At 44.2% G+C, this 24,510-nt stretch overlaps 2 protein-coding genes across 7 annotated transcripts in view; one reads left to right on the top strand and one right to left on the bottom strand.

Moving 5' to 3' along the window:
* MTOR (mechanistic target of rapamycin kinase) overlaps window positions 1–6,408 on the bottom strand; it is a 63,653-nt gene extending 57,245 nt beyond the window's left edge. For 2 of the 3 annotated variants that reach the window (XM_041463346.1, XM_041463349.1), the window contains exons 1-8: window positions 5,957–6,387; window positions 5,136–5,299; window positions 4,644–4,752; window positions 3,082–3,314; window positions 2,527–2,727; window positions 1,669–1,803; window positions 969–1,244; window positions 537–645 (exon numbers count right to left, since the gene is read on the bottom strand). In XM_041463346.1, coding sequence (XP_041319280.1) covers window positions 537–645; window positions 969–1,244; window positions 1,669–1,803; window positions 2,527–2,727; window positions 3,082–3,314; window positions 4,644–4,752; window positions 5,136–5,255 — 1,183 coding nt within the window. In that variant the 5' untranslated portion in view covers window positions 5,256–5,299; window positions 5,957–6,387. Of the gene's footprint in view, window positions 1–536; window positions 646–968; window positions 1,245–1,668; window positions 1,804–2,526; window positions 2,728–3,081; window positions 3,315–4,643; window positions 4,753–5,135; window positions 5,300–5,956 lie in introns of all 3 variants that reach the window. The other variant, XM_041463348.1, reaches the window with a different exon arrangement.
* Window positions 5,979–12,996, top strand: UBIAD1 (UbiA prenyltransferase domain containing 1). Of its 4 annotated transcripts, none has more exons than XM_041463353.1 (3): window positions 5,979–6,023; window positions 7,756–8,308; window positions 9,198–12,996. In XM_041463353.1, exons 2-3 carry the CDS (start codon window positions 7,786–7,788, stop codon window positions 9,683–9,685), a joined length of 1,011 nt encoding a protein of 336 aa, XP_041319287.1. In that variant the 5' UTR covers window positions 5,979–6,023; window positions 7,756–7,785; the 3' UTR covers window positions 9,686–12,996. The 4 variants fall into 4 exon arrangements, with proteins under 4 accessions (XP_041319287.1, XP_041319286.1, XP_041319285.1 ...); XM_041463352.1 differs by lacking the exon at window positions 5,979–6,023 and adding an exon at window positions 6,647–7,025; XM_041463351.1 differs by lacking the exon at window positions 5,979–6,023 and adding an exon at window positions 7,451–7,590.
* Window positions 12,997–24,510: the final 11,514 nt, after the last annotated feature.

Raw genomic sequence — 24,510 nt, 5'->3', positions numbered from 1 at the left:
CATATATAAGATCCAAGCATCTTGGTTTCATAGTGATTGATTGGAAATTTGGAACAATTAACACAAAAATTGTTCCAACCCACTAAGAGCAGCTTGGTGACTGGCCTCCAACTCTGATACTCTCCTAAACTTGCGCTTTAAAACTGGCAGGTATTTCCTAGCACATGCAACAGAGAAAAAGGAAGAGAACTCCAATAATATTTGGCATATACTGAGTCAGAGCATGAGAGAATTCTCCTGTAAGTCTGACATATTAAGGAGAAAACAGAAAAAGGAGGTTTTTATGTCTTACAGTATTGATCACCAAATTCTGACAATAGATTTCTATCTATTTTCTTCATCAGAGCAACACTTTGGCATCAGCCATCAAGTCACAGTTATTCAGAAAAAAATACTGTCTTCCCACAGAGGACTGTGCTCATCAGACAAGCACCACATCTGGTGTGCTGCACAAGTTCATCTGGGCCAAAGAGATCTGGATAACTTCCAGCCCAAGTTCAGCAATATTTCTAACATCCAACCATTCATCTTGTCACCTGTGAACGCTGAAGGACGGAAAGCAGCCAGTCGTGGTAGCAGATTGAGAACTGTCATCTGGATCAAAGAATTTTTGCTGGTTCTGCACTTGAGAACCCACTGGCAGACCTGGAAGAAATAGAGTAGGCTTTAAAGGATGGCCATTGGCAGTAATGCACAAATGTCTATTACCTGTGTGCTTTTAGGCATTCTACTGACATTTAGTTTCAGAGTGCCTCAAAGAAAAGGATAATCAAGACTGCTTCCAAAGGAAATAAATCATTTGCCCCAAAACAGACAGTGACAAAACCATGATACATGTAAATATTGAGTCTTGAAGGCTCAATTCAATATTAGCTGGTATTGCCTGCTAAGTCAAAACACTGAGTACAATTCCTCTGCAAGAACAGATGTTGAGAATGTGGCAGACAAGCTGAAGAACAAATACATACCTGATCAAATTTCTCTTCCATTAGATCCCTGCAGCATCGACTTTCTACCAAAGTAGATTTTACTGGGACAGGTGAGGTTGCAAAACCCATAATTCCTTGGTGAGCACTGTACCCCAGGAGACCAGCCAAAGCATTTGACTGAGAGGGCTGAAGAGACTGAAAGCTTGTGAAGGGAGTGATGTGGCGAGGCTTGGTACTGAAGCCCATCAGGTCTTTGCAGTACTTGTCATGCACAAGCTGCTGCTGAGTGATCTCTTCCATCTCCTCTCTAAGGCGCTGGACAAAGCAGAGAAACATTAAAAAAATAAAAAGTAACTAAGATACTCTCAGTACAGTTATTACCCAACTCTCCTGAATAGCATCCTGTATAATCAATATTCAAATGGCTGTAAAACATCAACTGAGTAAAATCCAGCAAAAATATTTGAGTATCTAACATGCAAGAGAGCACTCATTCCATAGAAAAAATATTTTTCATTGTATTTAATCAAGTTAATAGACTTTCTATTGGAGCTTATTACCTCCTCAGCCCAAACTTGTCCCTTTTATTTCTCTAACACACTTTAATGCCCGACTCCATGCTCAGATGAGTTTTCCACCCAACAATCCCATTGCAACACCATGGATATTTCCACAGACTGCGGAGTTGTTATACACTCTCAATCAATCCCCACAATCACCACCTTGCTCCTTTGCTCACCTCTCCCTCCATACTGCTGATTCTCACTAGCTCATTGAGGATCAGTAAGGCACCGTGGATTCGGTCATCACGATTCATTCCTTTCTCTTTGGCCAAAGTCTCATCAAAGCCCTTCTCAGCCTCTTCATATGTATGCTTGGGGGAAAGAAAAAAATCTCAGTGACAATGCAGAAACAAAGTCTGTGGAAATGAACGAGCACTGCCAGTCAAGAGTTACCAACATTCTGAATTTTCCAAGAGTAGCCACAAACCTCAAATGAGTAATAAAAGAAGCATAACGCCATAAAATTCTGATTCACCCAGAAGTTATGGACTCTGCTGCAGAGCATTTTCAGCAGCACTAATCAAACAGCATGATATCAGCTTCATTGCTATCTGCAGCACTTATTTGATTACAAGAAATCCAAATTCATAACATTTGACTGCACTGCCCAAAACGTATTTGATATCACCAAGCTTGAATTCATACGACAATGGCAGCAAAGGAAAGGTTCAGACAAAGTAATTCTTATCTTTCATACTTATGTTTTATCTACACTAATAAAACCCTCTACTAGTAAGAGATGACACTAGATTAATTGCATGGCTATAAAACTAGGTCAAGTTCAACAGCTGAAGATGAGGTGCAGATAGAACAATGTAATCTTGAAGGAGTTCAATCTTGCTTACTTTTGCAGCAGTAGGCTAAAGGAGCTACTCACTTAGGAAGCCATTATATTTTCAAGCCTTTCAAGGAGAGGCAGTTCTTTACTGACAAAAGTGACAGGTTCTTAGCTTAGCCAGCACTTCTGAAAACTGGCACTTCAACATGTGTATTGCACTATAAGGCGCTGCTTCAAAACAAAGTTATTTTCTTACTCTGTACCACTGGGGCTTCTGCATCTCTTTTGGCTCCCGCTGTGTGGTAAGGATAAGGCAGGCTCTTAAGGCAGAGACAGCTCCCTCTCGGATGGCCTGTTTGGGATCCCACACAGCCACAAATATATTGTCAAAGAATGGCTGCACTTGTTGGAAGAAGAAGGTAGGCACGCTGATGGCCAGCTCACGCAAGACAAGAACCTGGATGTGGGGAGGGAAACAGTAACAATCTGAAAGATGAGCACACAGAGACAAACCTCATAACTTTTACAGTGTAGTACCATTTGTTTAGACTGTCAATGTCTGTAAGCTGTTTCCATCCCCACACTCTGACAATTCCTGGCATAACAGTGTCTTGGTCTTCATTAGTCACTGGGCTAATGGAGAAGCAACAAAGCAGCATGCTGTCTGTCATGAGAGCGTCACAGATTCTCAGAGATGGGCTGGCAACCATTCCCATCCTGACCAAAGCTTTTCTGCAGATTTCTGTGTGTATTTCCTACCACTGTTCACTAATCCCAACTATTTCATGACAACAAAAAAGGCATCACTTACAGCTGCATGTCTACGACCTTCATTCCTGTCAGCTCCCAGCCATTCCAGAGCTCGTTTCACCTCAAACTCCACATACTCAGCTGTGAAGGTGTCACCAGCCATTGCAAGTCGCCCGATAGCCTTGGAAGCCATCTCCATTACAACAGGGTCATTGGATGGCAAGAGGTTCCTCAGGTAGTTGGCAAACCTGCCGATACGGGTGGCATTACCTCCTTCAACACCGATAAGACTTGCTGCAGAGAAAGGGAGCAGTGCTGCAGTTTTCATGTGCTGCAGTTCTCCCCAGAGTCAGTGAGGCAGACAGTAGGCAATCCCTGGATGACAGCTAGTATTCCCTTCACATTCCTTAAAGATTTCCATTAAGCCCCCCTAAAAAGCCCCTCTACAAATCCACAGAGGAAAAAAAAAAAAAAAATCAAGCACAGGAAAGGGCCACCATTCTTTTGAGCCTGAACTTTTTAAGTGTGTAGAAAAATGCATCTGGTAGCCTCATAAATTTTCCCCGTTTTTAGTTTTAGAAGAGGAAGAAAATAATTCACCCTGGGATCAGACCCATTCCTAACAGAAAGACATCCATCTGCATGCAACTACTATAGCACCTCACAAGCAAAGTCAAAGACTGAACAGACCAAGAAAATGCTCTCCTCCTCAGTCCTAGAGACAGTCTTTCCTGGCGAGGGTGGAGGCAATTCATCAGACACCAGCATGGCAGAAGCTTTTGTTGCCAGTGCCTGGGTTGAACTTGTTTTGTAGATAAAGAGGCCATTAGTGTCCAGAGTTGTCAAGCTGGCACCTCTCAACATCACTAAATTCACAAAACAACTTGAATGTGATACTGCTAGCTTAAGGCCTGATATTATCAATAAAGATTTCTCTAAGGGATTTACACTGCCTTCAAACACATTGGGACTGGACATAGACACACAGACCTGACTATGTCTATGAGCCTAAACCACACACATCTCTTTGGCTATTTAAGAAGTAACTGCTACAATACAGGCTACTTGCCTGGAAGGCAAAGTATTTATGCAAGCTGACTTCCCCAAGAGTGGGGATTCAGGCAGCTCTGCAATCTCAGAGAGCACACAGCCAGAGCCACCAATGGAGAGGCTGATCAGAACCAAAGCAGAAGCTCTGTGAGCCCCTCTTGTGGATGGAAGTTGCTGTTATGGAGCCAGGCAAATTTAAATAACAAGAATCAATCTCTCCAGATGGAAGAGAGTTGAGAAAGTCAGTCTACCCTGAAACATATAAAGGGGCAGGACAAAAGTGTTCTCAGCTGAGCTCCAGAACAGAATTTTCATGTGCTCAGCATTCACATTTGATACTCAACTCCCAGAAGAGCTCAGGGCCCATTAAGTACCAGGTTTTCAGCCACTCTCAGTAGCTCCCATGCTGACACTTCACACAGATTTTCAGAGCCAGCAACTAGAACACACCCAGTTCCTGAGCAGTCAGACATCAGGCCCCAACTATAAAAGCTCATTCCTTTTGAAAATCTGTCCCTAAAGATGGCTGCATGAAGAGAAAACTCAACAGAAGCATTATGCACTTTCACTTACCTATAGCCAGAATGCCACCCTTCCTTTCATTTGCATCAGAGCTAGAGACCAGCTCAAATATGTGATGGTTCAACTGATCATAAAACCTGGTAGATTCTTCCTGACTCATCTGTGAAAGCAAAAAGTTCAAATCAGCTTTCAGCTTTCTCTCTCTCCCTCCTGCTCCAAAACCTCCATAAAGACAATGCCTCTTATGCCACTTAAACAGAAAGAAATTAAATCAACCATACACTACAAGCTCAAAACAGTTTCCCTTATTTGTGACCAATAGGCAGCAAGTTTACTTATTCTGGTACTTGACTACCCATTTGTGCCACCAACTTGCTCACCTCTCCTACATGCCAGGGACAAAGATAACCTCTCTGCTGTGCCCCATCTCCTCCCTAAGACCAGCTTCCATATTCCAAAAAATCTCCATTGCCAAGGCACCCAGGCCATGACTCTACACTCACAAGGCACACAAGGGTAAATAACCCCATTTGTAGCACTCACCTCACGCAGCTCCATGGTGACATAATGCTGCAAGTCCTTGGCAGCTTTCGCCCTCGTCTCTTCGCTGCGACTCTTCAAGCCGTTGGCAAATTGTTGGAGAATGGACACAGTACCCGACATGGTGGCAGTATGCTGGGGCTCAGGGGCATCAAGTCCTGTAAATTCTTCAGAGAGACACATTTTTTACTGCTTGAATTGAAATATCCGAGCTTCTTTCTTAAGGCAGTCCCTCCTGACTGTTCCCAAAATACCCGTAAAGATGCTGTGTTGGAAGACCATAAAATTACAAGCAATGACTATATTCCTTAGGCATTACACTCCACGACAAAACTGTATCACCACATATCATGACCCCCAGCCTATTTGCTCTCCAGTTCCTCAAATACCAAAATACATTACAGTAGGCCAGGTCCCCTAGGGTGATTTAATCCTAAATCAAGGGTAATGCAACAGTTGAAAACCAGCAGGGTGAAGCTAGGGTTTGCAATTACCTATAATAAGTAAGCACAACCATTCCCAGGATTATCTCACTATCATATGCCCTCCCTGAACACTTTCATCCAAGTTTCTTCACAGAAACCTCAGCGTTACACCAACACAAGGAAGACTCAGCACTGGCAAGTGTGACATCCTCCAGCAGATATTCAGAGATGGGAAGTCCAGTTATAGCAACGCCAGTCATTGCAACACGGGGTTTCCTAGCATAACACATCAACAAACTTTCTTAGGAGCCTTTCTTCATGTCAAAAACATTTCAGATGCTTGACGCCCCCCGCCCCCCACCGATATTCAGATTATGTAAGACCAAACCAAGCACTAACACTAGAACTTCAACTGCTTCTGCCCAAATATTCCACACGCGGCCACAGACATCCAGCGGGACCATAGGTGAGGTGGCTGCTGGCAGGAGCCCAGGAGAGGTTCCCCGGATCAAAGAACAGCGGCGGGGCTGCTGCCGCCCATCTACCCAGCCCGGAGGCAGCTCCTGGGACTCCCTCAGGGCCACAGAACCCAGCGGGCCGGAGCCGGCAGGCCCGAGCCCGGGGGAGCCCCGCAGGCCGGGAGTGAGGGGTGAGGCGGGGCAAGGCGAGCACGGCCGGCGGGGCCGCAGGCGGCAGCGCCGCGCGGCCGGGCGCTCGGGCAGGTCGGCCCGGGCAGGAAGCGGGAGCTGAGGGGAAGGGGAGCCGACGATGATGAGAGACACCGCCGCTCTCACTCACCCGCCGCCGCCTCCCCTACTCCGGGCCCCGGGCCCCGTGCCTGCCCCGCCGCCGCGCCTGCAGCGCCGGCGAGCCGCTGCTGGCCAATAGGCTCCCAGGAACGCCGTGATCGGCATCATAGCTGACCAATAGGAAAAGGGAAAGGGGGAAGAAGAGCTTAAAGCCCCGCCCCTTCCCCAAGGAACCGCAAGGACAGTCGCCTTTTGACCAATCACCAAGGCAATACTGACTGAGTGGCAGCACAACTGACCAATAGAATGGCTGGGCTCACTCAGGAGTCCCACCTTCCCGATGCCGGCTTCCGCCCTTCCGTGAGGTGCCGGCTATGGCCGGGCTACAGCCTGGATAGATAGGGTAGAACAACCGGCATCATCTGCTTGAGCTTGTGTGAAGCGTTTGGCACTGTTCCGCATGACATCCTGGGCTCTAAACTGGAGGGACATGGATTTGATGGATAGACCACTCGTTGGATAAAGAACTAGCTGGATAGCCGCACGTAAAGAGTTGCGGTCAGCGGCGCATTGTCCACATCGACACCAGGGACGAGTGGTGTCCCTCAGGGCTTGTACTGGCGCTGATAGCATTCATCAATTTTGTCGGAGACAATGGCATTGAAACACCTTCAGCAAGTGACACCGAGCTGTGTGGAGCTGTCGTGGAAGAAAAGAAGGTTGTGTGGAGATCTCAGAGCAGCCTTTCAGTATCTGGAGGGGCATACAAGGAGGGAACCAGGAACAAGGGGGAATGGGTTCAGACTAAAAGAGAAGAAATTTAGCTTAGATCTTAGGAAAATGTTTGGGGAGGTCCTGCCATGGGTTGCCCAGAGAAGCTGTGGCTGCCCCATCCATGGAAGCGTCCAAGGCCGGGTTGGATGGGGCCTGGGGCAATGCGGGTCAGCGGAAGGTGTTCCTTGCCATGGCAGGGGCTGAAATGAGACGAGCTTTCAGGTTCTCCCCAGCGCCAGCCATGCTGCGGGTGTGAGCGCTGAGTGCGCATCGCGCATGCGTCAAGGGAGCAGGGCGCTGCCGTGCCCGCTGTGCTCCGCTGAAATGTGTCCGGCTGCCCGTGACAGCGGCAAAGGCGACGGTGTCTGCGCCAGGCTTCGGGCGCTCCGTGGCGGCTGTGACATGAGTCGTGGCGCTGGCGCGTGCTGTGGGGTGACCCCCTCTCCGCCGCGCGTGACGCCGGGGACCGCTTAATTTTCCTTTTATTTGTACGCCGGGAGGTGCCGGCAGGTGCGGAACTCTTGGCACGAGGCCGCGGGGGTGGCGAGGCCGGGCAGGTGGCGGTCGTAGCAGGGCGGGTAATGGCGGCGCTCTCGCATCTCCCGCAGGCCGCCGTGGCGGCGGCGCCCCTCGCTCCCCCCGGGCCCCGCTAACGCGCGGCCCTTCCCTTTCTAGGTGCTGCTGCTGCGAGACGGCGGGGCGAGCATGGGACCGGCAGACGTGGTGCAGAAGATCAGTATCAGCGCCGAGAGCCCCCGCGGGAGCGGGAGCGAGAGCAGCGGCGCGGCGTTGGCGGGCGTTGACGGGGCCGCTCCCGGCAGCTGGAGACACAAGTGCGCGGCCTATGTGCTGGCGCTCCGGCCCTGGAGCTTCAGCGCCTCGCTGACCCCTGTGGCGCTGGGCAGCGCGCTGGCGTACCGGGCCGAGGGAGCGCTGGACCCGGGGCTGCTGGTGGGAAGCGCCGTGACCGTCCTGGCTGTGCACGGCGCCGGCAACCTGGTGAATACCTATTATGACTTTTCCAAAGGCATCGATCACAAGAAGAGTGATGACAGGACATTGGTGGACCAGATTTTGGAGCCGCAGCATGTAGTGCGGTTCGGAGTCTTTCTCTACACGGTGGGCTGTATCTGCGCTGCTGGGCTCTACGCCGTCTCCACCCTCAAGCTGGAGCACCTGGCCCTGATTTACTTTGGAGGACTTTCCAGCTCCTTCCTTTATACCGGAGGTAAGTGCTGCATCCCGTTTCTTGTGAATCTGAATGTAGAAGTGATAGAATTGTCAAGAGGTTCCTAGAAGACACACGTGATCTATCTAGTGCACTGCAATAAAATATTTGTGTTATTTCCTGAAGTATTGGTGTGTAAACTTGTATGCTTTGCAAGTGAATGTTGTGGGAAGAGTCATACTAAGATCTTCAGTTGGATAGTGGTGCTGAGGCATTATTCTTTACATGTATGGCTTTAGATGCTTATCAGAACTGTTGCTGAATCTTTTTGTGAAGTTTATCTCATATCCTTTAACAGAGTATCTAATGGCATATTTTCTTTCCTTTGGTGGGAATGTTACTTTGTTTTGGAATGTTTTGTTGTTATTCCTTAGATGGAGCTTCACTGTCCGTGCTGTACGCTTTGTGATTGTTCTTAATAAGACAAGGATATTTGAGTGTCTTCCTGTGTTGGACAGATACAAACATCATTAGTAGGAGAAGAAAAAACAGCTTAGTTTTCTAACTGTCAGACAGTTGTGTGGGTTTTCCTGAAAGTGTCCTGTCAGTTTTGCATTTTGTTCTCAGCATTTTCTGTATTTCTTCAGGATCAGGTTCTAGTATGCATGATCACACTGAAAAGTACCTTATTTCTATGGGTTTCTGCAGAGGCTGGTGCTTCTAGATGGGTATTAGAACCTGGCTCTTAGTTTTTGTTACATTGTCTCTCTGCAGAAATTCTTATCTTAAAAAAGAAGAAAGAAATAACATGTTTCTTGGCCATAGCTGCATGTGCTTTGGTTGTTTTGTAATATTCCTGTGGGAAAGGCTGAACTGTTATGTCATCCATTCTCTTCTGTCATTTGAGTTATTTAATGATGCTCGATTTTATTCTTGTGTCTTGCCACAGGGATTGGATTTAAATACGTTGCGCTTGGCGATGTGGTGATCCTGATCACCTTTGGGCCCCTGGCTGTCATGTTTGCCCATGCAGTGCAGGTTGGGTACCTGTCCCTGTCACCCCTGCTCTACGCTGTCCCTCTGGCCCTCAGCACTGAGGCCATCCTGCACAGCAACAACACGCGGGACATGGAGTCAGACCGGCAGGCGGGAATTGTCACCCTGGCCATCCTCATCGGCCCCACCTTCTCCTACATTCTCTACACTGTGCTGCTCTTCTTGCCCTACCTGATTTTCTGTGTGCTGGCCACACGCTACACCATCAGCATGGCACTGCCACTGCTCACCATCCCCATGGCATTTTCACTGGAAAGACAGTTCCGGAGTCAGAACTTCAACAAAATTCCTCAGCGGACAGCCAAACTCAATCTGCTGCTGGGGCTTTTCTATGTTTTTGGCATTACATTGGCACCAGCTGGTGCTCTGCCCAAACTGTGAGAAGAGTTGTAGGGTCAGGCCTCATAATTCACTATTCATGTCAATTAACAGTGGATGTTATGAATAAATGGCCCATTATGGACAGTGAGAAGAATGGGAAGACCACCTTGCACTGTTGATAATGAATGTTGTGATTTCTGCTCTTGAACAGCTTATACAACACAGCTTATACTTTCAAAAAAGTGATTTCTCAGTTCTTCAGAAGGGGAGAACTGTGTGGCTTTGCTTTGAGGAACAAGGTGACATAAGTTCAAGGAAATGTTTAAAGAACCTCTTCCTTCTGCCACCTAATTTTTTCACTCAATGAAAGTGAGTGAACTCAGTTCAATGAAAGATAGAGCCTCAAATCACACTCTCCATTTACTTGACAAGCACAATGATTTCCCTTATCACTTATTTTCTTGTAGTGGTGAAGGAGTCCAGTGGCTCCCATGTGGGAATCAGAAAACACTGCCAAATGTTTAGTGTCACAACGTAGGTGCCATTAATTCACTCTCTTGTATTTCATCTTCACTGTTGTATGTTTTAATTTTTGTTTTGCTTTTCCTAGCCAAATGTTGAGCTTTTATTTCCAAGCCCCTTGAAATGCACTAGATACTGATTCATGCACTATTGCTTCTGCTTGTCCCATATAGTCTAGAAATTTCAAAGTTATAAATCTCTGTGGGTTGTAGTGCTGAAATGGATCACGAATAGCCCCCTGCAAAAACTTTAAGCCAAAACCAGTAAATCTGTATTCTGTTACAAAAAGTGAAGCTGTAAATGCAAACCATGCAACTGGAAAGCCCTTAATGGGTAGAAAAATAATGGTTTCCATTTTTTTGTATTTGCTTAGAATTTACTGTCTGAAATGACGGTTTTTGAGTCAGGGGGAGCTGACAGAGGGCCAAATTTCTCTGAATAGCTATGGATTAATGGATACATAGGTGGAAAACAAATTCTTGATTTTAAAAAAGCTTTTTTTTTTTTTCCAATTTGTTTTTCTCTGTTTATTTAGAGTATTATTCACAGTATTATAGTGAAATGCCTTATTATAAGAAGCCCAGTTCACCAAAGAAAGATAGAATGTTAGAAAAAACAAATCTGGATTAGTGCATTGGCTCTGCTTAAAAATTAGGACTGGAATTTGGAAGAAACCAATTTTTTAACAAGATTTTTCCTAATGGAGTCCAGAGTTTGTGTTACTCAATCACAATTAAGTGATCCCTGAAGGAAGTTCCCCGCTCTACACCTTACAGCATTGCTTTGTTTGCTCCTGCAGATCTTGCCACCTGCTGTTCATGTGGCCCTTTGGAGAGCTGATTTGTTTCAGCAGCTATGTAGCTGTGTGAAAAACATGCCAAACATAACGGGGAAAATTTGTGCCTTCCAGTGCAAAGATGGATTTGATCCGTAAGATATTACTTAGTGGCAACAGAATTCTCTTCTGTGTTATTTAGTATCTGTAGGCAGGTTTTCCTGAAAAGCTTCTTTGCAGGAGCTGTGATAAGCTCAGAGGAGTTGACACAGGTGTTGAACTAGAGCTCCTGGTGCCAGGTCACAGCCTTGCTTTTGAACAAGTGTGTGTGTGAACCATTGGGTCAGGCTTTTACACACGAGCAATAAAGTAGCAATAAACTCACATGGTGTTAGCCTGCATCTGTCACAGGTAAGGTGTGCCATCATGGTGTAAATCTGAAAGAGCCAAGTGTCCCATTGGTGGGTTGTAGTGACAGCAGTAAAGCTGAGTTGATGGTACCAGATTACATGGTGCAGCTATTTAGAGACTAGTTTTATGGCTTCATGTTATCCAGTGCTACCCAGCAGTTATAGCTGAGCTGAAGTTAATGGAGAGGAGTCTTTGCAGGCCTATTTAATGAGCCACAGTTTCATCTTTTATTTATTAAAATGGGCAAATGATCTCTAATCTGGCTAGGCACTGGAGAAGAAGAGATGGACTTCAGCAGCTGCTTTCTACAGCAAAACACTTGTTAGGATTAAAAACACAAGGAGAAAAGGCAAGAGTTCAGCTTGGTTGGAGGGGGATATCCAGAAGGTTTTGGAAACTATTCACTGCAGATATACACAACAGAGTTTCTACTGTTGCTTCTTTGTGGACCTACAGAATGAAGAAGAGCCTAGCTCCAATATCCATTTCACATTTCTGCAAACCAAAAGCTTTTGTAGGGATAAGTAAGGGCTGAGCTGACAAATCTGTTAACCTTGCAATTGGGGATATGCAAGTTTATTGGGTTAATCCTGCCCTTTGTAGCAGCTGTGTGCTTCATTTTAGCATAGCTTGGTTTTTAATAGCTTTCCATTTCAATGAATGGTTAGTTATCTTTTCTCTACTTTTTTTACAAAAAACTAGAGTACTCCAGCTAAATTCCTTCAAGTAACTTGGCTTGTATCTTTGATAACTGTAATTGTAATGATGGGAAGATCATTGGTGCCATGGAGTATGTAACTCTTACTGTACCTTGACTACCCTTTCTTGGGTAGGATGTCTACTTAGGGCTGGAAAGGACCAGTGCTTTTTGTCACTAAGATGAAACAGCTCATTATTACAAAAATATATGTGTGGAACACTTTCTGAGGTAGGGGGAATTAAAAGTATTTTAATAGTAAAACTGAGATGAAAATTTGGTAATTTCTTACTAGCAAATGCTGGTTGCCTTGAATTCCCTCTCTTTGAAAAACAGAATCATTCCAGGTTCTTAAGGATATTAGTAATAACTAACACATTCTTCACCATGGTTTTGAGGAAGTCATTTAACTTCTCTGTGTCTCAGAAAACAGCTAATTTTTGCCTAACTTCCAGGATTGCTGAGCTGACATCATTGACATCATAAAGAGCTTTGAAAGTAAAAAGTGCTTTATCTCTGTGCTTTCCAAAAAGCTTGTTAGTAGTAGAAAACATTTTAGATATGAACTAACATAAAGGGTGACCTAACCAATGTAATTAGGCCAAAATAATCTTCACATATAATCAGTGAGTGGTAAGAGAAGTTCATCTATTGGTTTGCTTTGTGATGAAGATGCTGGGTCTTTTCCCCTACCCCACTTTCCCTGTCTCATGCTACTTTCTCTGAATATAAACTTTAGAAACTTCTTTCAGGTCACTCTTGATGAGCTGTATTGCAATGTGATGAATGTGCACTGGTAGATGAACTGATCTGTACCCATCTGTTAATGTGTTCTAAAGCACCTCCTGGCCTTTCTTCAAACCCAATAAACTGTCTGAATGTTACTCAGTTAATTATGCTATGTTTGATTCTTTTATATTACTCAAGTTGTATTTTTGCACATGGATTAAAACATGGTCATGAAAGAAAGAATGTCTTCATCTGTGTCTTGGTTTGGAAAGACAGGTGTGTGCTAAGGAAGGCAGGAGCCTCCCCTGAAATGGAAAATGTAAACACCCTCCCTTCAAATTGTTATAAATTTGAAATTAAGGGGGGTTCTCAGATATGGATATGGATAAAGATATGGAAGCAGGCATAACAGTCCTTTATTAGGGAAGAAAATAAAAAGATAAAATAAACAATGCAGTAAACTAAAACAACACTGACAGAGTCAGAACACACCTGACACCCTGTGGGTCAGGCTGTTGGTAGCAGTCCCATTGGAATTCTGGCTCAGCCCTCCTGCAGTGCCAGGAGTGGTTCTGTTGGAACAGGGATCCTGTAGAAGGGTGCAGTCTTCCTCTGATGATCCAGTGGAAGAGGCAGCTGCTCCTCTGGGAATCCAGTGGAGAAAGCTGTGCTGGTGTCCCAAAAATCTCAGATTCTATCCAGGTAGGAATGCTTGGCTCCTTCCTCTGGGTGGAGCATCTCCTAATGGGATGATGGAATTTTATCAGCCATGCAGGGACACTCAAATGGCCCATGAACAGAAGGTATTTCCTGTAGGGAAGATTGGTTTGTGGAAGAGATAAAGAAAACTGCCCACTTAATAGAAGATAACTGCCCCAGCTCTAACAGATGGCAATAGAACACACATTGCCTTGCAATCTAGGACTATCTGCCATGTTTACAGTGTAAGTGCCTGAAAAATCATACTTTTTTTTGTGTACAAGTCCTTTTATGAATCACATAGTCCTGTCCTCTCCTGTCACAAGGCAAACGGTTCTGTAGCAGTCATTTCCTACTAATGGCAGGCTTAGGATAGTTTTGGTATATTAATCAATGTGCAGAATTTTCTTTGATGTAGTTTTCTGTGCCATGTACTGTTCAGTATTTGTAAGGAGGTTTCAGATGAACTTTAATACTTTTAATAAAGATGAACTTTTTCATCCTCACCAGTATGTCCTGTCAGTTTTCCAGTGCTATGGTGACTGCTCCATTCAACTGTGACAGCATAATGCCTCCCCCATGTGTGTCATAAATGAGCCTAGAGCATGGTTTGAAATTTTCCTTCCTTGGCCAGTGGCACAATGTGCTTCACAAACACATTTAGAGATAGTTATAAAAGATAAAATGCAGGATAGCATGGCATCAATACATGGCTGATTTTTCCAAATGAGGAAGCTTCAGTTCCGAGTGGCAGCAGATGGCAGCGTTGCCCTTCCATTGCTGCGGCAGCGCCTTTTCTCTACAGGAACCCGTGAGCTGTGTTTGCAAAGGATTTTTTAGTGTTTGGTTGTATCTCATCGGGTATTCTCTGGTGTAAGGGAACTTGAAAGATAAGTGGCTGCAGATGAATTTCTGTTGTGCAGATTATGACAGAACAGATGCTCCTGGCCTAGGCAGGTACTGGCAGAGATGGGCATTTGAAGAAAGCCAGTCAACTCTTAAATTTTAAAACCTTTGCTGATGGCTTAATAAGCTCTTTCTGTTCAGATGCTGAGGGCTGGGTTTTCAAAAGAGTGTGGGTAAGCTAGGCGTGAGGCACGGTATACTTGTGGGGCAAAGAATGCCATGTCTGCACACACTATGACGTGTACTTCTGTTCAGTCAATTGCTTTTAACAGGTCTTGAATCCCCTGATTGAATTTTTAAGTGAAAAATCTTAATACTTTTATAGTGTTCGTAGTAGCTTGGACTCTATTCTCCCTGTCACTTGGGTGAGTAGACTGAATCACTGTTGCTCAGTCAAGGTGATGCTCCTTGGAGGAGAGCACTTGACAGTTCTCCTTTCCAGCCTGAAATCTTAATAACTGGGCCTTTCCCCTCGCACTTTGCTTTGTCTGGTCATGGGTAGATTATTTTTATTTTGTTATAGATGGACAATGTGATGGTTGGCTCTCACAATTAAGGCATGTGTATGTTAAGAGAAGTTTTATAGTTATGTTTAGCATGTTCTCCCCATAGTTCTCTCTCCCTTCCCCCTTGTATTGTTGACACTGGTCAAGCATTTAGGGAGGGCAGGCTTGTTACCAGGAGTTGTGGCATGGCAACACCTGACCTCCAATCAAGTTGTAAGAAAATGATCTTCACCAATGGATGGCAGAAAAGGAGTTGACTGACAAGACTTTGGGAGGGGCCAAGGGTATAAAAACCCAGAAGATCGCTTTTGTGGGTGAGCACATGGTTGCTTAGTTTCATGCTCCCAGCACTGTAATTTTTCCTTGTTCAGTCTTTTGTTGTATTTTTTAAGGTCTAATAACCTTTGAAATTTTAAAAGTGAGTGTTGTTTCTCACATATTTGAATCACCTTCAGAGTTTGAGCCAGCTTAATTATGTTAAAGAATGAAATGCTGCTCTTGCTTCTTAAGGCTGTTTTCCATTTTAAGGTGGAGTTAAATACCCAGCCAAAATGAAATCAATGGCATTGCCTAAAAATGTGTACGTTTCAATGAAGCTCAGCAGGGCTGGATTATTGCAGCTGTATGTCTAAAGGAAACAGGCCCATTGCTGGACAGAATCATGCCCATGTTTCATTGTCTGAAACAAGGTCTTTGTGCTTTTCTGAACTCAGAGTAAGACCCAAAATGAACTAATTTGTTACGGGATTTTTTTTACACTGTCTTCTGATGATAACTCTTAATGCTCTCACTGTTTATTCTTGTCACATCTTGAGAAAAATCCATGTTCTAAAGCCGTGTATCTAAAGATATTTCAGTGGCCACAAGGATTTGTGTCAATGACAAAAACTTGAAGGACATAGTTAAGCATTCCTTTGGGGTCAGCTGAGAGGGTGTGACTTGCTCCAACATTTATCTCACTGACCTGCAGGTCCATTCCCTCAGAAAGAAACCTTTGTTTGTGCATCTTTCCCAGGCTTCATGCATGCACTGTCCTGAGCGAGTTCACACACCAGAGTTCACAACCTCTCCACATGAAGACCCAAATGTTTTTTAAAAGCAGAACAAATCCAAACAAAACAAAACCATAACCCCTGACTGTCCTCTGCTGAATACTCATTGGCTTGCCAGGACCTGAGTGATTTGAAGAATTAAAAATGTATGGCACCATCAAGTTACTCTATCATGAAACAAAAACGAGAAGCTGCTCATGAAGGAGATGGCTGATCAGGATGAACATGCTGGCTGAGAGATGTGTCACAGGCACTTTGCCAGGAAGCAAGGAAAGCAGTGAACCTCACTAAGACACTGGACCACAAATGCTGCTCTAGGAGCTTGAAAATGTAGAGAGCTTTAGAAACAAGAGGTTAGGATCTGCCTGCTCCTGTCTGCCTCCTGGTTGGCACCTTTCAGATGTCTTGTCCTAGGCTGGAGTAGCACTGGGCAGGTCTGCTAGTCTGGGAGTGATTTTAGGTGCTAATTGAGGTGGGAGATCCTGGCACCTGCTCTTTGCTCTAGTGCTAGATTCATGACCAGTTTCTTAACTGGGAAATGCAGAATAGCCTAGCAATTTTAATGAAGCCTGGAGTCTTCTTTAGAATGGACAAAATGGAAAGTTCTTTTAGGGAGTGGTTTGGTTTGTGTGCCCTGTCACTGATGTAGTTCAAAGAATAAAGATGAGGCATGCTTATAGGTGTGCCATCAAGCCAAAATGCAAAGTCTGTGCCCCAAATGGGCTGGCATACTAGTGGTAAGGGAATAAACCAAATGCTGGTTTGATACAAGGTGCAATTTCAGGCAATTTACATCTTACCTCGTGTTTGCAAATACATCTGCACAAATCATCCTGCTGTGGGAATTAAGAAGCTTCTCAGACTTTGACCTAATGGAAAGAGAGTCTAATAAACCATCGTCCCAGTCTTGTTAGCTGTTGTCACAAGGTCTGATGAAATGACTTCAGATAGAGTATAAATTACTTTCTGTATGACATGAGGCCGCTGTATGCCACAGTTAAGTCATATTTTAACCTGTGGGGGATAGCTGTACTGCTGTAAACCTTATATCCAGTCAATATAAATAAAGGAGAGTTTGGGAATACCATGGTAGAGATTCATGTGCTTTTGTGTGAGAGTGTGTGTAGTAAGGGAATAAACCAAATGCTGGTTTGATACAAGGTGCAATTTCAGGCAATTTACATCTTACCTCGTGTTTGCAAATACATCTGCACAAATCATCCTGCTGTGGGAATTAAGAAGCTTCTCAGACTTTGACCTAATGGAAAGAGAGTCTAATAAACCATCGTCCCAGTCTTGTTAGCTGTTGTCACAAGGTCTGATGAAATGACTTCAGATAGAGTATAAATTACTTTCTGTATGACATGAGGCCGCTGTATGCCACAGTTAAGTCATATTTTAACCTGTGGGGGATAGCTGTACTGCTGTAAACCTTATATCCAGTCAATATAAATAAAGGAGAGTTTGGGAATACCATGGTAGAGATTCATGTGCTTTTGTGTGAGAGAGAGTGTGTGTGTGTGTGTATGTGTTCTAGAGCTCAATAAAGCCTTAAGAGTGTCACAGAATTCACAAAATGACTAGGTTAGAAGAGACCTTAAAGATCATCGAGTCCAACCTCAACTAAACCATGGCACTGAGTGCCACATCCAGGCTTTTTTAAATTACATCCAGGGATGGTGGCTCCACCACCTCCCCAGGCAGATCATCCCAGTACTTTATCAGCCTTTCTGTAAAAATCTTTTTCCTAATATCCAATTTATATTTCCCTTGATGCAGTTTGAGACTGTGTCCTCTGGTTCTGTCAGTGCTGCCTGGAGAAAGAGCCCAACCCCAGCTGAGCACAGCCACCTTTCAGGGAGGTGTAGAGAGTGATAAGGTCACTCCTGAGTCTCCTTTTCTCCAGGCTAAACACCCCCAGCTCCCTCATTGCTTCCTCACAGGGCTTGTGTTCCCAGCCCCTCACCAGTATACTTGGTGCTGTGCCATACCATTCTTCATCTGGTCTTTCTTCTCCCTTAAATTAGTTCTTCAGTAGAATTTAAATAGCCACCAAGAAACACAAAGCTGCCTCCCCGGTGATGTGCTTTAGGCTTTCTGTAGAGCTCCTTTCTGAATGAATCCTCTGCAGCATCCTTGCTTCTTTAAACCTTTGTAGCTGAGGTTACCAGGAAAAGGTGGAACAGCATTTGTACATGTATGGGGAGAGGACGATTAAAGGCAAAGATAAAGAAGAAAGTTGGAGAGGACAGCTATATATTAATGAACTTCAGAAGCAGAAATTCTGGTTATTTTATGTCAAAAGATTTTACATTTTTTCCCTCTAGCTTACATGGCAGGAATCACCTGCTGTTCTGTGAGTAGTAATGGGCCTCTATCCTCCTTTCAGCAGTGGTAGCCTGGATTTTAAAATCCATATCCTAAATTACCTAGTTTACAAGGTCACTGGGTCCCAGGATTTTAACTTGCTCAAATGCAAGAGGAAGGATGAGCTGGGGAAGTGGAATCTAAACTACTCCATGTTTAGTACTGGTTCTGTCAGTATCCCTGCATAAGATGTGGAAACACAGAAATTGAGGTGTTCTAGAGAAAAGAAGTCTTTCTTATACGTAGGGAACTTTAGCTGTGTTATATAGTGCTGCTTTGTCCAGAGATATTCAGCATTTTCACAAAGCTGATGGTGTGGTTCTTAGATGGAAAAGGCTGGGATTTGGAGAAGGGAGATGACTTGGCTCGATGTATGAATTCGACATCTGCCTCTGAAATTGCAAGTCTTAGGCATCTGGCTATTGTCCTTCTCCTTGTCTTCTGAAGATCTGTGTCCTGGAAAACCCTTAAGCACGAGACTGGTGTGTTTGCAGTGTGTGTGTGTATAGGAATCTTCAGTTTTGAAGAATGTACGTGGTTAGAAACAGCCATGTCCTACATTCCTATTACAGAAGAGTGCTGGGCTGAATGGTTGAATGCAAGTACATACATGGCTGATGCACACTCCTACTAAGAGTTAACTCATCTCCAGATGGTGAAATCCAAGTAATTTAGGAGCCCTGCATGTCTCCTGAGGATTGAGACATAAAAAGAAGAATATCAATCTCTCAAGCAGGCTAACTCACAGGAGGGAAAAAAAAGTGGTTTTTTTTCTAGAAATCTGCATGGTTTTGCACGTGAGAGAAAATGCGTTGCATTCTGACTTGTCTAAAAAGCATCTTCTGGAGGAAAAGTTTAAGGGAAGAAATGTTTTCCTCATTTACTAAAGTAAGGCTTTGTACTTTCTAGGGAAAAGGGGATTTGATGTAGTTTCTTTCTCTTACTCAACATCTCACCATCCTCGTCACTATTCTCCTGCTAACACTTCTTTGGGGGGGAAAACTGAAATCCTATGAACCCCTGTCTGTGTATGGGGGAAGGGATAGGGAACAGTTTGACTCACAGGGAGGTATTGCAGTAGAAATATCTGTGCTGCAATGGGAATAGTGGAAATAGACTTCAATTTTCATCTGCCAAACAAGAGCTTTAACAGTAAAATTGACCCAAGCTCCCAGGCTAAGGAGGTGCATACAGAAATGTGGCATTTGGCACTTGTGTAGCTTTAAGCAGTTTGTCTGAATTAATTGTCATGAAACACCTTGGGGTTGGGGCTGACATTGATGGAAAATGCAAAGGGTGATCAAATGGTGCCAGTCTAGATCTGAATGTCAGAAACTGGCTTCTGTGGCAGGGGGGCTGTTCATAATACTAGCACAAGCATTTGTAAAATGTCAGCAGCCAAGCATAGCCTGTGCTCCATTTTTTTTGTCCTTGACATGAGGCAGTTGTCCAAATAGACTACAGTGTTCCATAGATTCAGCAGGCACTGCTTTCCCTTTCCTGGGGTGACAGCCCACTTGGACAGAAAAGGACATCTGACTGCTGGGAGCTTTGAGCTCTGCATGTGATACCTGTCTCTAAAGGATGCAAGCAGCTGTGTTCTTGTGGTAATCAATCACGAGGAGTCATTTAACAAAGCTCATGTGGGTGGGCACAGGCATAAAGATGAAGGCAGAAAATCTAATGGTCTTTCAGTGCATTTCCAGAGCCCATTCCTTGTCTGCAGTTTTACAGGTGGCAGCTGAATCAGAGGTGGAAATTAAATAGTTTCATTATCAAGTCCTTACCCTTCAATTTGCTATAAATTGTTCAGTCACTGCCAAGTGAGTGACAGTGAAGAGTCCCCAGGCTTGATGCCCAGCTGGTGAATATAGATTCAGTCAGTGCTTGCCAGTCATACCCATCCTGCATGGGCAGAACAGCCTGGACATGTGGATACAAGGCAGGACTGAAGTGAGCTGGAAGAGCTGTATGTGAGGAAGCAAGACTGGACGTGGAATATGGCTGAGGGGTTCTGGCAGAGCTCTGTGCAGTCTGGCAGAGCTGCCAAGCACTGGCTGGGATGTGTTGGAGTCCTGGTGAAGAGGGAGCTGGCTGTCAGCAGCCTGCTGTGCTCACCTCTGATCCCTGGTACCTCACAGCATCACTGCTGGCTCTGAGCTTTGTCCTTTCTCTGTAGTGATGTTGCAGGTTGACTTATTGCCTCACCGATTGGGATTTTGTGCTTGGGCTGTAAAAATCTGTTCAAGTCTGAATTCTGCCATAAAACTTGTTACACATGAATGGATGTATTTACCGGGCTGCATAGGGAATTAAGCTCAGCCCTTGAAGAAGGAGAAAGTCTTGGTTTCTGACAGTTTTTTGATTTGTTTTAGTTCCCAGTATAGCCTTAAAAATTTCCACAATTTACTTTTACACACTGTCAGCATATTTAGGAAAAAGTGCACACCTTTGTGGTCTGCAGTGAAAAAAAAATACAAAATGTCATCCCTGAGACAGCACTGGTATATGAGAGGATTCAGATGAGATATTTGGCTGCTCAAGTGGTCTAATTAAGAAATTAAAAAATCATCTGGTTACAATAAGTCTTACCCATATTAACAAATTAATGGGTTTGATTTATCTCCTGAAACTACAAGGGTTGAATTTTCTTTCTGCAATGCTCCATCTGCTTACACAGCCACTTTAGGTACCTGGAAGGTGACATCATTTTGTCTGATTGTCAGTGAACTTTATTCCTGTCTTGGCCCCAGACTTTGTCTGGTGTCTCATTCAGAAAGGAGCAGTTCCTTGAGCATGCTTTCTTTCCCAGAGACACATTCCTTGTCCTTATTCATTGGTAGAGTCTTTGCATGAAACATTCAGTGGTTGTTGTTAGCACTAACAGTACTAAGAACACACCAGGTATGATGTGGAGTATGACCTTCATGAATTTCTGTCAGGGGATGCTTGCACACCATTGCTGATCTTAGCTCCTGATTTTTTGGTGTGGTTTGGTTTGGTTTTTTTGGGGTGTTGTTGTTTAGGACTAGATTTAAGCCCTTTGGTAGCTCCTGTAAACGCCCTACAGAAATGGGGACAGTGTGTTTGACTTCCTTCGTGGTTTGTTCTGCATTTGTGAAGACATTTTACAAGAAGTTGGTTCCACTGTATTTATGAGCTCCTCTGTGCTGTCGTCAAACACTTCACAGTCCTTGAGAGATGATTTTATTATTTAATATGGGCTCTCTATAAAGAAGAGAACACCTCCCCTTCCTCCATGCTTTTCTGCTGATGCTACTGTCTTTTACTGCCATAACCTGAGAAAAAGCTGACAACACAGAACAGTACTGCCCAGCCAAGGTGGGCTGCCAGGTCTGGGCTACAGAAGTTTGTATCCAGCCCTGCTTAGACAGGAGCAGGCTCTTCCATACGAGCTAGCCTACCAGCACCCTTTGGAAAATGGACTTTATTGTCCTTTGTGTTTGCGGATGTTGTGAGCTGTTGTTTTACAGTGTCTGGGAGAAAGGTTTATCCCTCTCTTGTTCCAGTGGGAACACAAGACAGAGCTGGTCTGTCAGAGCCTGACTTCCTTGTACCAGCAAAAGCTTTATTTTTTTCCCCATGATGATTTAAAAGTTGTTACCTTGCAGGCAATGCCTGTGCTGGATCATGTAATAAAAGACTAATTGGGCACCTTCTTCCCAGCACAGTAAACTGAGATCATGACCTTTCAGGGATTAGGAATCCAATTATCTGGAGAAACAGTTCCAGATCGAAATACCCTTCTGACCTCTTATTGCTTAGTTTTCCAAATCTGTACTGGAAATTTCAAAAGTCACCTAATAAAAAAGGTTGGATTTACCCTTAAACAGCTTCCATACAGGTTATTATTATCTAGTGATAATTCTATCTCTAAGTCTGTTTTGAGAACTTTCTGGATCCAGATGAACCAAAGAGAACTGACAATTTTAAAAGATTACACTTTTTTACAGGCTCTCCAGGGTGACACAGAGAGCTTGTGGGACTAACTGCATTTCAGATGCCTGAATTTGCTTCTTCCAGGAAGCAAACACCCTATGAATTGTTTTCTTTAAGTTTTTAAAGCAACACAGATGTTTTTTTTTTTTTTTTTTTTTTTTTTTTTTTTTTTTGTTTGTTTAAAAGACAGAAAATATCAACACAACTGGCAGTGTGTAATCAGTTGTTCCTTGATCTGGGCCCTACTGGTTCTCTGTGGGATACTGGTACATAGTGGGAAATTTACCACCAAAGGAGTTAGGAACTTATACTGTTTTTGTCTGGGGTTTGAGTCCAGATGTTGCTATGACTGTTGTTTTTTATTAGTTTAATATATGTTGAAGTTGGCAAATATATGCTGAGACCCAGGTGGGACAGATGAGATGTGACGAAGTTCTTGGATGATTGATAATGAGCAGGGAAAATCAATTGTGTTAATTTCTGGCTTGTCACTAGGATGGAGAATTAATGAGAAAGTCCCTCTAACTTATTAGTATTTGCACATTATACAGACTGTGATGAAATGGTCTTCAGGCACTGCTTGGCATCACAATTGTGGGATTGTTGTAGATCTAGAGGCAGGAACAGAAATCCACAAGCACAAAAACTCCTTTCACCAACAGCCACCAAGCGAAGACAGACCACCTAAGAGAGCTGAAGAGAAAACAGAGACATCATCTTTTGCTGCTTGTACTGTGCATTTAGGAACATATTGTAGGGGCTGTGGCTTTGGTGTGTGATTATTCATATTGTGAGTGGTGCTGTGCTACTGATAAACACTGTGTCCTATGGGAATCCTTCCCTCCAGCAGGGAGGCTGCTCACAGTGCAGTGTTTTCTAGAAAGCTGTTAAAAATACTTCAAAGGTTTTAGTCCCCATCTTCCTCTGAGCCCAGGAATGGCTGGCCTTATGCCCACTGAGCATGAAGTTTGTGCCAGACTAGCAACAGTGTCATGGCACAGAGGGTGAACCAGTGGTGCCAGCTTCCCTGCACTGACCTTCCAAACCAGCCAGGTGGGGAAGCAGCAGATGGCCAGTGGACCTCTGGAGCAATTTGTGATGCTCTCAGGAACTCCTTTGCAGAACTGAGCACACATGTACCTACTTGGATGAGAGGGGAGTGCTGGTCTTGATCATGACTGATCATGACATCACTTGATCGTGACAGAAAAGCAGATCCATCTCCCCAGCTGCCTCCTGCCTGCCAGGAGTTCATCCAGCTGAGACAGCAGCAGTGTAATTGATGGTGTACGACTGGATAAGTCATCCATAAACCTTGTGTACCCAGAGCACCTGCATGCCTCTTTGCTTTTCTTGTCAGCCTCCCTGTCCTTGCTGGTGTACTTGATATACCCTCCCATTCTCCAATCTACATTGAAGTATGCTGAGTGCTTAAAATCCCAGAAGCTCCCAGGGCTGTCAAAAATGGAATAAAAGGAGATGCTGTATAGAGAGTGACACTAAATTTGTTTAGTGTTTTCTCTCTAAAGATTTGGTGCAGGTTCTTTTCTTTCCATCTCAACATGTCTAAGTTTTAGTTGTGATGGAAAGTTTTGGAAGAGAATGTTTAAAAGTTTCCCCTTTTGACAGGTGGACAACTACAAGGTTTAGAGTCAGACCAGACCTCAAATGCCCCCAGAGCTGAACTCTGCAGGTTTCTCAGCTGCCTGCACTGCTTCTATACAGCTGCCTCAATAGCCTACAGGTCTTGTTGGAAAACATACAAGTTTAAATTTTTTTTTATATAACTTTAGCCAGGTTTGTTCACCTTTGCCCCAGGGGAAGAGAACTGAAGTTTCTTTCCAGGGCATTGTTTCTCTAGGTGAGGCCTGATGGGTTTAGCATTTCAACAGACTGATGTTGCTGATGTTGGAGGCAGGCACACAACAGAACACACCAAGATTCATGTGACAACAACCAACTTTTATTGAGTGCTCTTCTCCTTATATAGTTGTGAAGGTCTGTGTGGTTAGTCCTGCTTGGCAGAATCATATGAAGGGTGAATTTGTTCTTTTCTGCTAACTCTCAGCATTCCTGGGGCTTTAAAGCCAACATGGGAGAGATGGTATCTCTTGCTTCCCTCGTATCTCTTTGAAGTTGGCATCTTTCTTAAGCCTTGGGCATTAACATCCTCCCTCACAGCCAGACAGTGACAGCGAGCAGCATGTAGTGGCTGTAGCATCATTCTTTAGTTTCTTTAGCAGAATATAATCACTAGCTCT

The sequence above is a fragment of the Pyrgilauda ruficollis genome, unplaced genomic scaffold, assembly GCF_017590135.1.
Source record: "Pyrgilauda ruficollis isolate IOZ18807 unplaced genomic scaffold, ASM1759013v1 scaffold165, whole genome shotgun sequence".
In the NCBI taxonomy this organism is placed as follows: domain Eukaryota; kingdom Metazoa; phylum Chordata; class Aves; order Passeriformes; family Passeridae; genus Pyrgilauda; species Pyrgilauda ruficollis.
Note: the sequence above shows the minus strand (reverse complement) of the source record. Positions and strands in the feature narration are given on the sequence as shown.

Bases quoted from the DNA above. Each gene is read 5' to 3' on its own strand.
- UBIAD1 (XM_041463353.1), top strand. From the start codon at position 7,786: ATGGGACCGGCAGACGTGGTGCAGAAGATCAGTATCAGCGCCGAGAGC. The intron at 8,309-9,197 runs GTAAGTGCTGCA...GTCTTGCCACAG, and splicing joins CTCCTTCCTTTATACCGGAG to GGATTGGATTTAAATACGTT.